General features: G+C 34.4%; 1 protein-coding gene across 6 annotated transcripts in view; it reads left to right on the top strand.

Annotated features, from left to right (window-relative positions):
• Positions 1-15,346, top strand: part of CAMSAP2 (calmodulin regulated spectrin associated protein family member 2) — a 142,290-nt gene that overhangs the window by 69,963 nt on the left and 56,981 nt on the right. For all 6 annotated transcript variants that reach the window (XM_051998680.1, XM_051998682.1, XM_051998681.1 and 3 more), the window contains exon 4: positions 9,799-9,882. In XM_051998680.1, the coding sequence (XP_051854640.1) occupies positions 9,799-9,882 (84 nt within the window). The remainder of the gene's footprint in view (positions 1-9,798; positions 9,883-15,346) is intronic.

The raw sequence follows: 15,346 nt of genomic DNA, 5'->3' as shown, positions 1-15,346 counted from the left end.
GGTTGGGTTCTGACTACAGTGTGAATGAAGAGAATTGAATACATATGAGAGTTGGAGTGGATAGGACATTGCAACTGTAGGTTATGGGATAAATGAGAATGAAGTCAGAGATGACTAATATTTTAAATCTAAGTAATCAGTACAGTGATTGTATGCCTGATGGAAAAGGTGACGTTAAAAAGAAATAGCGTTTAGGGAGAAAATAAGGAGTTTTGGATAGCTTGAGTTTTATGTCTATAAGACATCTGGTTAAAGATGTCTGGAAGACAATTAGTAATTAGAGATTGGAACTTAAAAGAGAGATGATAGCTGGATATATATTGATTTGGGAGACATCTGCATAGAGATAGTAATTGAACCCCATAAGAGCTGATGAAATCTTATAGAGAGAAAAGAAGAGGACCCAGGACAGTTCTCCGCTACACTTCTGCTTAGTGGTATGCATATAATGAACTCAGCAAAGGACTCTAAGGGGCGGTCAGTCCAGTAGAAAAAGAAAGGGACAGTGTTATACAAATTGAAGAGAGAATACTCAAGTAGAGAACAGTTGCTCATGTCATAAGTATCAGAGGAGTTAAGAATGCTGAGGACTGAGGAAAAAAACTATTGGATTTAGCATTTAAGAGATGCTCAGGGATCTCAGTGATCATAGTTTTAGCCATTAGTTGGATTGGAAACCCGATTGTAAGATAGTAGGCAATGAGTGTTGGCTTGGAGTTTAGCCATCGAAGGGAAGAAAGACTAATAGTTTATAGGAATGGCAGGATTAGGTGAAAGTGTTGATGTGAGAGAATTTTATTCATAAAATATTCAGATATAAAGAGGAAAGACAAAGAAATATATTTTCTATTTTCTCACATTTTATAGTTAGGAAGTTTATGATCTCTTTGCTTATGTTGACCATGTCAGCTGATGGTTTGAATCTTTGCAATGTATTACTATGCTGGGAAATTATTTGTGCTTTAAAATCATGGATTTAAAGTTGGAAGGAACATTTAGAGGTCATCTGACTCATTTTATAGATAAGGAAACTGAGGCCTTGAGATATTTATGTTCCTCTTACTACCATCTTGCTGATTAAAGTAGCTCCCTTTTTGCTTAGAATTTCCACATTTCAAAATGGAAAATTAAACATTACTCATGAGTAAGCATTGAGATTAACACAAATTGGGGCAGCTAGGTGATGCAATAGATAGAGTACAGCCCTGAAATCAGGAGGAACTGAGTTCAAATCTGGTCTCAGACATTCAATACTTCTCTGTGACCCTGGGCAAGTCACTTAACCCCATTTGCCTCAGCCAAAAAAAAAAAAGAGAGAGAGAGAGAGAGATTAACACAAATTCTGGAGCAGTTTACTAATCTCTCACAGTCCCATTCTTCTCTCCTCCCCAGGAAGAACTAAGACTCATTTTAATGGTCATACAATGTATGTAGCAGGAAGAGCAACATATTAAAGGGTGTATGTTTTAGTATGATCAGGAAAGAATGTTAACCTCATTATCTCAGCCATTGAGGAGATGGGGAGGAGGGACCAAGAGAACTATGTTCTGACTTCTATAAAGTTTGTGAGTTTTTAAGTTTTCACATCTTCCTCCTTCAGAAACATATTAAGTTTGAACTGCTTCATTTATCCTGAGTTTATTCATTTACTGCCCCCTTATTTGGGGTCCGGAATTTTGTTTCCAACAATAGCAAAGGAATGATAAACACCATAGTCTCTTAGCAAAAGAGGGATAAGAGGAGAATGAGACAAGTGGTTTTAGGGAGGGATTGAAACTGGGCAAATGAAAAGAGATTTTCTCCTGAGGAAATGATAGGATTCTTTTGAAGAGCCCTCTCATAGAGAAACAGGTGAAAACTGATAAGGCTTTATGTAAATTTGATTTCATGTAGAGTTCTGTGGTGTTCTTGTTCTTCTTTAAAATAATAATCGTTCTCTCTCTCTGGGAGAGAGCAGGTTTCTTGGGGAGGTTTTCTGGATGGCAGCCTTAGTTTCAGTCAAAAGTAATAATCACCCAAATGCAGCCATGTGATAAAAGTTCAAACGTTTATTTTCTCCTTCCAAAATATCCCGGTTAGTTGAGACCTATCTTTCTGCTTGGTTTCAAGAGCTCCCTCCAAATGTCTCCAAATCCAAAGGTTTGTCTTTCAGCCACCAGCCAGCCAAGTGGAAAATGGAATGAATCTCTCTTGCCTTGGAGAGAGGGCTTCTGGCTCTCAATCTCCCACAGTGCTCTGTGTCTGTCCCAGCGTGCTCCTCTCTAATCTAATTCAACTGCATTCTTAACTGGGCCTCTGCTTTCTTCTTATATATCAGAGAGTGGGATTATGGGTTTTCTCCCATAGTGCTCACTGGCCCTAAGAGCTTCAAGGGAGGTGTGAAACCCTGAAACGTGTGAACTCCAATGAGTAAAGGTGTGAACACAAGCATTGTTTCTATTAGTTCTACTTAGTACCTTGTTTCAGGTTCTGGCCCAAAACATTTTTGCCTCAGCAAAAAAAAAAAAAAGAGAGAGAGAGAGACATAGAGAGAGAGATTAACACAAATTCTGGAGCAGTTTACTAATCTCCTTGTAAGATTAGATCAATGATACTGAATAATGCTAAATTAGATAATTATTGTCTCTATCAACTCTAATGACTTAACAGTTTGTAAAGATTCCAACAGAGTTCTGAAAGAAATCTACATTCTTTTTTAAAAAACTGCCTATATTAACTTTATTGTACAGTACTGTGCTTTCCCTACTCCTGCACTTTAGCTCTTGCCCCCGCCACCCCACCTCCAAAACAACAACAAAAAACAAACCCAAAATCCTCCATGTGGAAGCAGAAGAATGGACTTGTGAAGAGGGTGCCACTGTCACCATTGGATCTTTCCCTTATTCCACCCACCTGTCCACTTGTCTGGCCCTTGAGTGTGTCTTCCATCTGACTGCACTGAGTACAATGTAACTGGCCCTGGCCCTGGCTCTGCTTGTTGCCCATCCTCTCCTATCTGTGTCCATGTGTGTTCCCCACGTGTCTATCCCTGTGCGTTTTTCCTCATTCCAGCCAGACTCCCATATGACTGCTCACAGTTCCTTAATATTCCTTCTGCTCTTGCTTCTCTGTCCCTAGTTCTCACTTGACCTTGAAGTTTGTGATGGTCTCTTTTCATATTCCCTCCTTCTCTTTCCCACATTAGCAGGCAAAATTATGTAAAAATAATTTGTCTTACATAGAGGTTTATGGAACAGTTGGCAAAAAATTGTCAGTTGTGTGTTTGGGGATTTCCTATATTAGGGTTGAATTGAGTGAAGTTGATAAATTTACCTTCTATGACAGTGTTGTGCTTTTGTGAAAAGCCTCCTGCTCCAAGAGAAAAGGGATATGAGAACTTCTAAGGTAGCAGCCAAAGGGATAGGAGGGGAAAATAAGGATCCAGAGGTAAGGAGACCAATCATGACAGAGGATGGAATTGGACTTAAACAACTTGAAGTGATAGGTCATTTTTATCACGGGGCCTGTAATAACTTCCCTTAGGAGTTAATCTTTATGAATGTATATATTTTTTTAAGGAAGAACTAATGAAATGAGTAAGATCTATAAAGACAATAACATAGAAATTGATTGAGAGGGGGAGCTCAGTTCTATGAAGAATAAAGAGAGATTAAAAGAAGAATATAGATTCATATCATAAATCTTAATAAAATTTCTAAAGAAGATAATAAAGCAAATAAAGCAAATAAATTCATCTTAGGAAAAGGTGCAGGAAAAAAATTTGAAAGGAAGAAATTTTGAATTAAACATTTGACTTGGAGAAAGGAAGGGGAAAGAGGGAGGAAAATAGATACCAAAATAAAGGGGGGAAAAAATCTTTCTTTTTCTTCTTCTTCTTCTTTTTTTTAAAGGCTCAAAGTAGGGAAAGGTGTGGAGATAAAAACCGAGCCTGTGAGAAGAATTGCAGCAAAAGTAATTAAAAGAAATTAATTGTAAAGACAACATATTCTTTTAATAGGAACTACTAGAGACAAATGGAAGAAAATACAAACCTTTTGTTGTTCAGTGTACTTTACATACTTTTAAAGTTTTTTTAAATTACCTCTTCTTATTTCCTAACTTCTTTTTTGCTGTCTGCAAACATTCCCAGATAATCTTATTTTTTTATTTTATTTCCTGAAGCAGTTAGGGTTAAGTGACTTAGCCAGAGTCATACAGCTAGTCTTGAGACCATATTTGAACTTAGGTCCTCCTGATTAAAGGGCTGGTGTTCTATCCACTGTACATCTAGCTGCCCCTCAGATAATCCCTTTAAAATCTTTTTGACTTAATTCCTCCCATTCATTCATACTATCATCCTACTATGATACTAAGTACTAATGATTAAGTTCTTTACACAGTCCTTGAACCTAGTAAATTCTTAATGAATAGAACTCATATTTCAGTGGAGCTATAATCTCCACATATACTCCCCTTCACTGACACAGATTTTAACTCATCTCCTGTTACCTGTCTTTCCATAAATATTTTATTTTGAAGAGCCATCCAATCTGTAGAGGCTTACCCTACTTAATTTTTTTTTTTCTTTTTGGTATTATTTCATGGGTATCAATCCAAAAGTTGTGTTGTATATCTGTTATCAATCAATCACTCTTGCAACTTAAATGGCCTACTTTTTTTCATGGTTCTATATTTCAGTGTAATTTCAATGACAGCTTAAGTGTGCCTCTAATTATGATTCTTCTTGAGATGATTTTCTTTCAGTATTCACTGTTTTTTAATTCATTGAGAGAATAATAAATTTTAAAAGCTTTTATAGCTAGAAGGAACTTGAGATTTTAATAAAATAATTTCTTAAAAGCAATCTAACCTACTCTGCTCTCTTTAAAATCTGAGTCCACCTGCTACAGTGTATACATCTTAATGAACTAATTCAGAGTTGCCTAATTGCATGTCATAATTTAACTAATATTCATTCTTAACCATTTTTTTCCTTCTTTTATTATGGATTGCTAGGGTGACCTCATTTGAGTGACCCAGTATCTTATAGAAGGGGCCTGTAGTGTTCCAAGGCTGTGTGTACATGTATTAAGCCCTAAAAAAGACAAGCTTGCGAATGCTGGTCAGTGCCTTGTAGCATCCATCTCTGGTCCCAGCCTGTTCTTTGCTTTCCCCTTTCATCTAAATCTAACCATTGGGTCATGCTGTGGATTTCTTCCGAGTAGTACAACCCTCCCAGCTTTACCAAGTTAATTTTTCTAAGTACTACTGTCTCCCCATAGGACCATAGTAGAACTGAAAGGGGATTGTAGAAGTCATTTAGTCCAACTTCTCATTTTACAGATGAGGAAACTGAGGTCCACAGAGGTGAAGTGACTTGCCCAAGGTAGTAAATAGAAGAGCTCAGATTTTGAACCCAGGTCACCTGACTTCAGATCTAGATCAGCTTTATAATGGGGTGAGTAATGTTCCATAGCACCAGCAGATTGACGGTCCCCTCCTCAGTGCTTAACCAGCCAGCCTGTTGGGGAGAAAAAATACTTGGAGGATTTCAGCCAGCTGGCTGCTTTGAAATTAACTGTGAGACCACTAATGACTTATGGCACAACTCTTTCTTTTTTACTTTTTTCATATGTTCTCATGGTACTGAAGTGGTTCAGCACAAGTATGTTATTCTCACCCTTGCCCCTATTTGAACTAAATTGCCATAGAAATTTTGATAATTTTATTCTATATCATTGTTGTTTGTTGATATTCAAATTCACATGCAAATGATCTCAGGATGATTTGGCTGAGTGTAATTCATGTGAAACTAAATGCAGGCTCATTTTTCTCCTTATTGCCTTTCCCCACACATTTTTTGTTGTTGTTTTCTGAAAATTACGTTGCTTGTAACCACCTATAAAGTTTTAAACCAGTGGTGCACTTGGGTAGCTACCATGTCTCTCTCTGCTAGGGTAAGAGATAGAATTTGCTAGCTAGTGTGTTTTCTGAATTATTTTAGCCTCTTTTCTAGTAACTCTTTAATATCAATTCCCTTAGCTGCTAAAATGTTCTTTCCCCACTTATATTCATTTGAGATATGAATCTTAGTGTGTACATATTCTCTCCTCCCACTTTCAATTCCCACCCCACCACCACCACCATCACACACACTCCAGAGAATGTAAGCTTCTTGAGGACAGATATTATTTTGTTTTTGTCTTACTAACCCTGGCAGCTTCTACAGGTCCTGAAAGTGCATAGGTTTTTAATAAATATATGTTGATTGATTGTGTATATGTGAACTTTCTTATTGACCTTCCTGGAATATATGTCTCAATTTGGTATGCTGGATCAAAGAGTATATATATAGGTTATTGAGATATAATTTATGCATGTTTATTTCATAGTATTTTGACCGATTCATTTATACCAGCAGTGCATTAGTACACTTTTTTTCTCCAATATTTGGAGCTTTTTAAAAATTTATTTTTATTTTTAGCACTCCCTCACCCCAATATTTGGTGCTTTTAAAAAGTTTTTATTTTTACCACTCTTGAATAGGTATTAGGTATAAATTGATCTCTGCTGTTTTAATTTATGTCTATTATTAATTATTTGGAATATTCTTTTAGTATGATTATTGATAACATACTTCTTATTTTGAAAATTATTTGTTTATGCCTATCAGGAAGTAGCTTTTGTGTGTGTGTGTGTGTGTGTGTGTGTGTGTGTGTGTGTGTACACATATACATACACATATTTATTCTTTATATATGTCAGATATCAGAGATATTTGGGTCAAAGCTTTTTTTCCTCCCATTTAATTCCTCTCTTTAAATTTTAACTGATTTGATTTTGTTAATGCAAAACCTTTTCAATTTCATGTAATCAGAATTTTCCATTTATCTTCTATGGTCATTTTATCTCTTTCTACTCCCCGTGCCCCAACCTACAATTCCCCATTCTTGATGTACAAAAGTAAGACTTCTAAATTACTTTTGGCTTTATGAATTTCTTAATCCTCAATTCTATTTTCTAACTTTTTTGGCGGGGAGGGATCCTCCCTTACATGTCTGCTTCAGATTGAAATCACAGAATCAGTATGCAGAATTATTCTTGAAAAAATTTGTTATATTGCTTTTGGGATTTCTCTGCTGCTTCATCCTTTGCAATATATTTTGTTACATGATGAACTGATTTGTCCTGCTTTATATGTGCATTGGATGTGTTGTAGCCCTCTAAAATTCAATATTTCTTTAATTAAACTCAATAACTTTCCCATATTTAAGAGTTCTTTGTAACTCCCAGAGTTCTGTCACACATGCCAGCATTTTTTCCATTCTGTCTAGATTTCCTTGACAACCTTGCCATTCTTAACTTTTTTTCTTATCCCTGTATCTGGTGCAGCTGTTAAATCCTATTGATTTTATCTCTTCAGTGTCACTTGAGTTTGTTTTCGTCCATAGCCAAAATTTTGGTTCATGCCTCTCATCACCTCTTACCTATAATAATAGCTTTTAAAATGTGTTTTTGGTTGTCATTTTTAATACTACAAACTACATTGTTCAATAATTTATTTAATATTTAATGTTACATTTCTTAGTATTTCTCCCAAGCCAACCCTTACAACTGAAAAGGGGGGTAGAGGGGTAGGGAGATCAGGTCAGCAAAATTATATAACACATTAACTAAATCTGATATCATATGCAATTTTTGGATATAAATATCCTCTTTCCCAAATCTGGAAGGGGAAGAAGTACATTCTTATAAATCTTTGAGGACAAACTTGGTTGGTAGAATTTTACAGCAAATAACTTTCTAAATGGATTCCCTAACTTCATTATCCTTCTTCTCCTGTCTTTCAAACCAGGTCAAGAAGCTTCAATAGTGCTCTATCAGTGAGCAGGAATGGGGTGTTGTAGGTAGGAAATTGGAAATAGGCCCGTGGAAATACATCATAAATGCATATATTGGTGGTGGGGGAAGGGGTAAAGTCAAATGTATGATATCTGGAAAGGCAGGAAGGATCTAGTTTATGAAGAACTTGAAATTCCAAACAGTGGAATTGTTAAAGTTCATTGAGAAATAAGATGATATGGTCAGAACTATAGTGTAGGGAAAATTAAATGGCAGCCATCTGCCATTTCAGTGGGAAATAGAAACTGCCGTAGATTTCAATGCGAAGAGATTTGAGGCAGGGAGACTACTTAGAAAGCTCTTGGCAGAAGTCTAGACAAAAGGTGATAAGAACATTTATTTAGCATTTATTGTGTAAAAAGCAGTGTGTTAAACACTAGGTTTGCAAATAGAAAGTCAAGGCAGTCCTATATGTCAGCAAAGTAGGTGGGTAATGCATTTTTTAATGTAATTAACATAGACAAAATTATATTTATTTTTGATGTTCACCTACTTGAAAGTGCCAAAGTCTCGCAGCAGGAACTTTATTTTCCTGGTCTTCAATACTACATGATGATGATCCCTATTGATATCTGGTCCTTAATCATAGGTCAGGTCAAAATTATTTTTAATCTTCTCTAATAATTGTGTGTGTTTTTTCCTTTAATAAAACAATAGCAGCTAATTAAATGATCCTATCAAGGTCTAGCTAATTCTATCAAGCCATTATCAGTTTTTGAGGGTGGTAGACAGTGATGGTAGAATAATGCTGTAATTAATATTTGCCAAGTACCACTTGACTTCTTGAAGAAAGTACTAATAATTTGATGCTTTGAGTCATATGTGATTCTTTTGTCTCATTCATTTCTTGATTGTATGCCATATTTTGCAACATATTTCACTGTCTTCTCCATGAACACCGTTGAATAGAAATAAATATTAAATTATGTTGATATATCCTGTAAAGCCTTTTCAATAGGAGGTATATTACATATAAACTCACTTTTTTTATTCTCATCAGATAAATCAGAAAGTTTTAGTAGTTGAATTTATTAGTAATGTTAAAAATTCATTCTTTAGGGGGCAACTAGGTGGCACAGTGGATAGAGCACCAACCCTGAAATCAGGAGGACCTGAGTTCAAATGTGACTCAAGACACTTAACACTTCCTAGCTTACGTGACCCTCGGCAAGTCACTTAACCCCAATTGCCTCAGCAAAAAAAAAAAAAAAACAAAATAATAATAATAGTAATTCATTTTTTAATACTTATTATATAATCCTCTTCCCAAAAGGTGCTTAATCATTTTTTGTTGATTGATTTAGTTTATCTTAAGTTAAATTGTAGAAAACAAAATTACATTTCAGTTGTGTAAGGCACCATTCACATTTATTTTAGTGTCTTGGTGCCTAAAAATGTTCTCAGATTATTCATCAGGTAAATAAAAGCTTTTCTAGAAATATTTTGATTCTATGTGTTCAGTATTGCTTAATAACCTAAATAGAGTATCAGAGAGTCACCTGCACTGCTGAGAGGGAAAATGGTTTATTTTGGATCACTCATAGGCAGTATTTGGCAGAGCTAATATATTTGGTAGGATTTCCTGCTTCCTAGACCAATTCTCTTAGAGGTCCATTATATATACACATTGTCTCTTTTTTGTTTGATTTACAAAATATTAAGTATTATAGTCAAGCTGCTTTTATACTTTATGAACTTTTCATTAACATGTATAAAGTTCACTTAAAATTTTTTAACACATTTTTAGATGACAACTTCTGTAGGTAGTAAGATATAGAATTTTGTTCTTGTTTAGGAATTAATTTTGGTAAATGACATATCTGCAATATGGGTAACTTTTATTACTTTTGAATTGTATATTTGACATTTCCTACACAAAACTACTTACAAATACACATTTTATTTTATATTTTTAAGGTAAATGAACATTTGAAAGATATAATGGAACAAGAACAAAAATTGAAAGAACACCATTTAGTTGAAACTCCAGGAGGTCAAAAGGTATGTGTGTTTAAAGTATGAGCATGTTTTTGTAATAAATGTTAGATCTTGTGAGAATGTATATAACTCACATATAACATGTCTAAATGTATGCTGTTTTGGGAAACTAAAAAGATCATCATTGTAGCTTTTTACAAAATTTTATTTTTTCTCCAATAAAGCATAAACACAATTTTTTACATTCATATTTTTTGTTTTTTGTTTAGTTTTGAGTTCCAAATTCTGTCCCTCTTTCCCCTCTCCGCCTTGCTCCCTGAGATATAGTAAGCAATCTGATATAAATTATAGATGTGCAGTCATGTGGAACATTTCCATGTTAGTCGTTTTGTGGAAGAAAACTTGAACAACAATGAAAAAGAAAGAAACAGTGAAAAGTGATATGCTTCAGTCTATATTCAGATGCCATTAGTTCTTTCTCTAGAGGTAGATAGTATTTTTCTTCACAAGTCATTTGGGATTATCTTGGATCATTGTATTGCTGAGAATAGCTGAGTCATTCATTATACAGTATGCTGTTACTATGTTTAATATCATTCTCTCTGGATCAGTTCATGTAAGTCATTCCAGGTTTTTCTGAAATCATCCTGCTTATCATTTCTTTTTTTTTTTTTAATCATATTTTATTTTTCCAAATACATGCAAAGATAATTTTCAATGTTCACTTTTGCAACACCTTGTGTTCCAAAATTTCCCCCCTCTCTCCTCTCTTCCCTCCTCCCTCCTCCCCAAGACAGCCAGCAATCTGATAGAGGTTAAACATGGGCAGTATGCATTTCTTCCAACCACATTTCCATATTCGTCATGCTGCACAAGAAAAATCATATCAAAAGTGAAAAAAAAAAAAAAAAACACGAGAAAGGAAAAAAAACAAGCAGCAAACAACCAAAAAAAGGTGAAAATACTATGCCTTGATCCACATTCAGTCTTCATAGTTCTCTTTCTGGATGCAGATGGCACTTTCCATCAAAGTCTATTGGAATTGCCTTGAATCACCTCATTGTTGAAAAGAGCCACGTCCATCAGAGTTGATCATTACATAATCTTGTTGTTGCTGTGTACGATGATCTCTTGGTTCTATTCATTTCACTTAGCATCAGTTCATGTAAGTCTTTCCGAGCTTTTTGGAAATCAGCTTTCTTATCATTTCTTATAGAGTAGTAATATTCCATTACCTTCATATACCATAACTTATTCAGCCATTCCCCAACTGATGGGCATCCACTCAGTTTCCTTGCTTCCTACAAAGAGGGATGTTACAAACATTTTTGCACATGTGGGTCCTTTTTGCTCTTTCATGATCTCTATGGAATACTGACCCAATAGAGACAGTGCTGAATCCAAGTATGTATAATTTTATCTGCTCATCATTTCTTATAGCATAGTAGCATTCCATTACATTCACATACTACTTGTTCAGCTATTCCCAATAGAAAGGCATCTCCACAATTTCTAATTCATAATTACCATCACCCCACACAGTAAAAAAAACAAAAACCAAAAAAAAAAAAACCCTGCTCTAAATATTTTTCTACAAATAGATTCTTAAACATATATCCCCTTTGCTTCCCTCCCTGCTCCCATTCTTTTAAAAAATCTCTTTAGAATATAGACCTAGTGGTGGTATTGCCGGATCCAAGGGTATGCAGTTTGATAGCCCTTTGGGTATTATTCCAAATTGTCCTCCAGATTGGTTGGATTAGTTCATAATTCCACTAGTAGTACATTAGTGTCTCACTTTTCCCATATCACCATTATCATTTGTCATTTTCCTTTTTTGTCATATCAGCTGATCTTTTTTTCTTCCATATGAAATTTGTCATTTTTTCTAGCTCTATAAAATAATTTTTGGTAATTTCATTGTTATGGCACTAAAGAAGTAGTTTAATTTAGTTAGAATTTTCATTTTTATTATATTGGCTTTGACTACCCACAAGCAATTAATTTTTTTCCAATCTGCCTTATGCCAAACTATGGTTGTCCATGTTGGGAAGAAGGGTATCCTTATCTTCTCTGGCCCAAGTCCTACATTCCTACCCACTCTATCCCTCAGAGACCACATTCCTACTGAATCCCCTTTGCCACCACACCCTTTCCTATCCTGCTCTGGAGTCCATTGAAGTTGCTAATCATTGATCCTGATATTGGGCCTAATGGTAATGGTTGCTGGCCAATTGCCAAATAATGAAAATAAGGATATACTAGTTGCTTTCCCAAGAGTATCCTCTTGGGATATTTTCCTTGCATTCTGCAAGGGCAACCTTTGAGTGATCTACCCAAAGATAAAGGGTGTTAACTTTTTATGTATGTCCCTGAATGCAACAATTTCAGGTAGCAAGATTAGCATTTGGAATAAATCTTCAATCAAATATTTCAGCTCTATAAGAATAAGAAGTATGTATTGATGATGATTGATCCAGATGCCCTCAGCAGGGATTATCGCAAATCTCTACTAGAGACATTGATTGATAACTAAATCAGTGGCGCTTGTCACTCAGGATTGAGAATATGTCTATGAACTGACCAGCTACCAGCCTTCTTTCTGTCCTACAACCACAAATAGACTTTCATTGATATCATTTCATCTTATTTGAGCAGCTGGATAAAGGAAAACCTAGACCTGAGCTTCAAGAAAAGGAGTGTGGGAGTTTTCCTGGTCCATCAGTGACTTCATAAAACATTTCTTCCCAGGACTATAATAATTTTTAGCTATAACTACAAACATGTACAGAAAGTGGCTGAATGACTAGGGAGAGAACTAGGATTGGGCTGTTCTTTTCTGAGCTTTATGCCACAAGTACCAGCTGTTTGCTAAATCAATCATCTTTCCCCCCTGCAACGTCATTTCAACTTTGGGGAAAAATTCAGTTTGTGGCCCCTAGTTTTGGGACAAAACCCCCTTTTCACTACAATAACAACAAAAATAAATAAAAACCTCCTCAAAAACAAAAAAGTTCTCTAAATGCTTACATCAATAAAATAGAAAAAGAGCAGATCAATAAATCAGGCATGCAACTAAACTAGAAAAAGAACAAATTAAAAATCCTCATTTAAACACCATGTTGAAAAACCTTAAAAATAAAATTGAAAGAAAACCATTGAACTAATAAATAAAACTAGAAGTTGGTTTTATGCAAAAGAAAATCAAATAGATAAGCCATTGGTTAATTTGATAAAAAAGGAAAGAAGAAATTTAAATTCACAGTATCAGATATGAAAGGGATGAGAGTTCACTACCTATGAAAAAGAAATTAAAAATTATATATGATCATCATTCTGACAGTTTAAGTAAAATAGATGTGAATATTACAAAAATAAAAATTTCCCAGGTTAAACACAAGAGAAAATAGGAATAACTCACCCATCTTAGGTAAAAGAACCATTGATGAACTCCCCAAGAAAAAAAAAATCCCTAGGGCCTGATGGATTCTCAGGTGAGTTCCACCAAACACTTAAAGGGCAATTAATTCCAATACTTTACAAGCTATTTGCAATAATAAAAGAAGTTCTACCAAATTCCTCATATGACACAAATGTAGTGCTGATACCTAAATCAAGAAGAGCCAATTCAGAGATAAATCTATAAACTGATTTCCTAATGACTGTTGATAGAAAAAAAATAAATAAAATACCAACAAAGAGAATACAGCAATATGTCATAAGGATGATCTACTATGAATAGTGAGATTTATACCAGGAATGCAGTTCCTTTCAGTATTATGAACACTATCAGCATAATTGACTATATATCAATAAGAAAGCCAATAGATAATCATAAGATTATTTCAATAGATGAAGAAAAAGCTTTTGACAAAATACAATAGCCATTCCTACTAAAAACACTGGAAAACAGGAATAAATGGAGCTTTCTGTAAGATGATAAATGGTATCTTTTTAAAATCATTGCAAACATTATCTAAAATGGGGATAAGCTAGAACCTTTCCAGCAAGATTGGGATAAATGCCCATTATCACCATTATCATACAATACTGTACTAGAAATGTTAGCTATAACAATAAGAAGAAAAAGAAATTGAAGAAATTAGAATAGGCAGTGAATACACCAAACTATCATTCTTTGCAGGTGATGTGATATGGTGTATTTAGAAAATCCTAGAGAAGCAACCAAAAAACTAATTAAAATGAATAACTTTGGCAAAGTTGCAGGATATAAAATAAATCCTCAGAAATCATCAGCATTTGTGTATAACCCCAACAAAGTCCAGCATCAACAAATAGAAAGAGAAACTCTTTCCACTTAAAGTAATTGTAGACAATGTATAAAATACTTGGGAGTCTACCTGCCAAGACAGACCCTGGAATTATATGGACACAATTTTAAACGTCTTCTTGAGCAAACTCTTATAAGATTGTACTTGGCAAATTTTGGTTATGTACTAAACCAAAAATTTTAAAGATAATTTTATAACATTAATACTTTAAATGTATTTTTGTAGATTATAATTGGATCTTCTTAAGTAGTTTAACATAACTTTAATGTTTTAAATTTACAAATTCTATTTTAGTAACTCATTATTCACTTAGTGGATTATGTAATATCTTTTGTTATTTTGCCTTTATCTTGTCAGCCATTTGGTAATTTTTATTACTCATTAAGGAAGGTAGAAAAGAAAAGAGAAGAGGAAAATATAATCAGTTACGCTATTTGTTAGCTACTCTCATAGTGGAAGAAGGACTTTGGATTTTTAACAATTTCTGCTAAATAGATTACTTCATTGCTTGATATTTCATTATATCTGAGGAGTTGCAGGCATAGAGACAAGACTATACTCTTCACAGACATTTTTTCTTGAAAAACACTGAAATACAATTTTATTCATAACCAATCTGGAAATTTGTTTTGTTTAACTACTCATGTTTGTTACAATGGTTTTCTTTTTCTTTTCTTTTTTCAGAGAATGAGGGGATGAGGTAAAGGGTGAGGGGGTTGTTAATTTGTTTTTAAATTTCTAAAACATTGAAAATAATGCCAGAATTAAAAATAAACAAGACTAATCATAATAGTAAAGAAATAAAATTATCATTAAGTGAATAAAATAAGAATTTAATTGAAAATTTCATAAATAAATAGAATAATAAAAAGCAATATTGTATAGTAGTTACGGCATAATACTTGGAGTCTAGAGGATCTAAGCTGGAATGTTGCCTCAGATACTAGCTAGCTGTGTGAACCTGAGCAAATCATTTGAAGTCTGTGTGACTCATCTGCAAAATGGTCCTGACAATTGATGAGATATCCCTGCTGGGCTCAATAATGGTTAGCATGACAAAAAGAAAGTTCCCATATATACCAAAATATTAATAGCATTTTTTTTATGTTAGCAAAGAATTGACAAGAGAGTAGATGCCTATCAACTAGAAAATGACTTGGGCTTTGATATCTGAATAGAGGATGGGCTGGAGTGCAGAGAAACTCCAGGAAAATGGCTAACAGGCCGCTGCAGTA

Source organism: Antechinus flavipes, chromosome 4, assembly GCF_016432865.1.
Source record: "Antechinus flavipes isolate AdamAnt ecotype Samford, QLD, Australia chromosome 4, AdamAnt_v2, whole genome shotgun sequence".
NCBI classification, from domain to species: domain Eukaryota; kingdom Metazoa; phylum Chordata; class Mammalia; order Dasyuromorphia; family Dasyuridae; genus Antechinus; species Antechinus flavipes.
The sequence above is the reverse complement of the archived record's forward strand: the minus strand, read 5'-3'. Positions and strand labels throughout refer to the sequence as shown.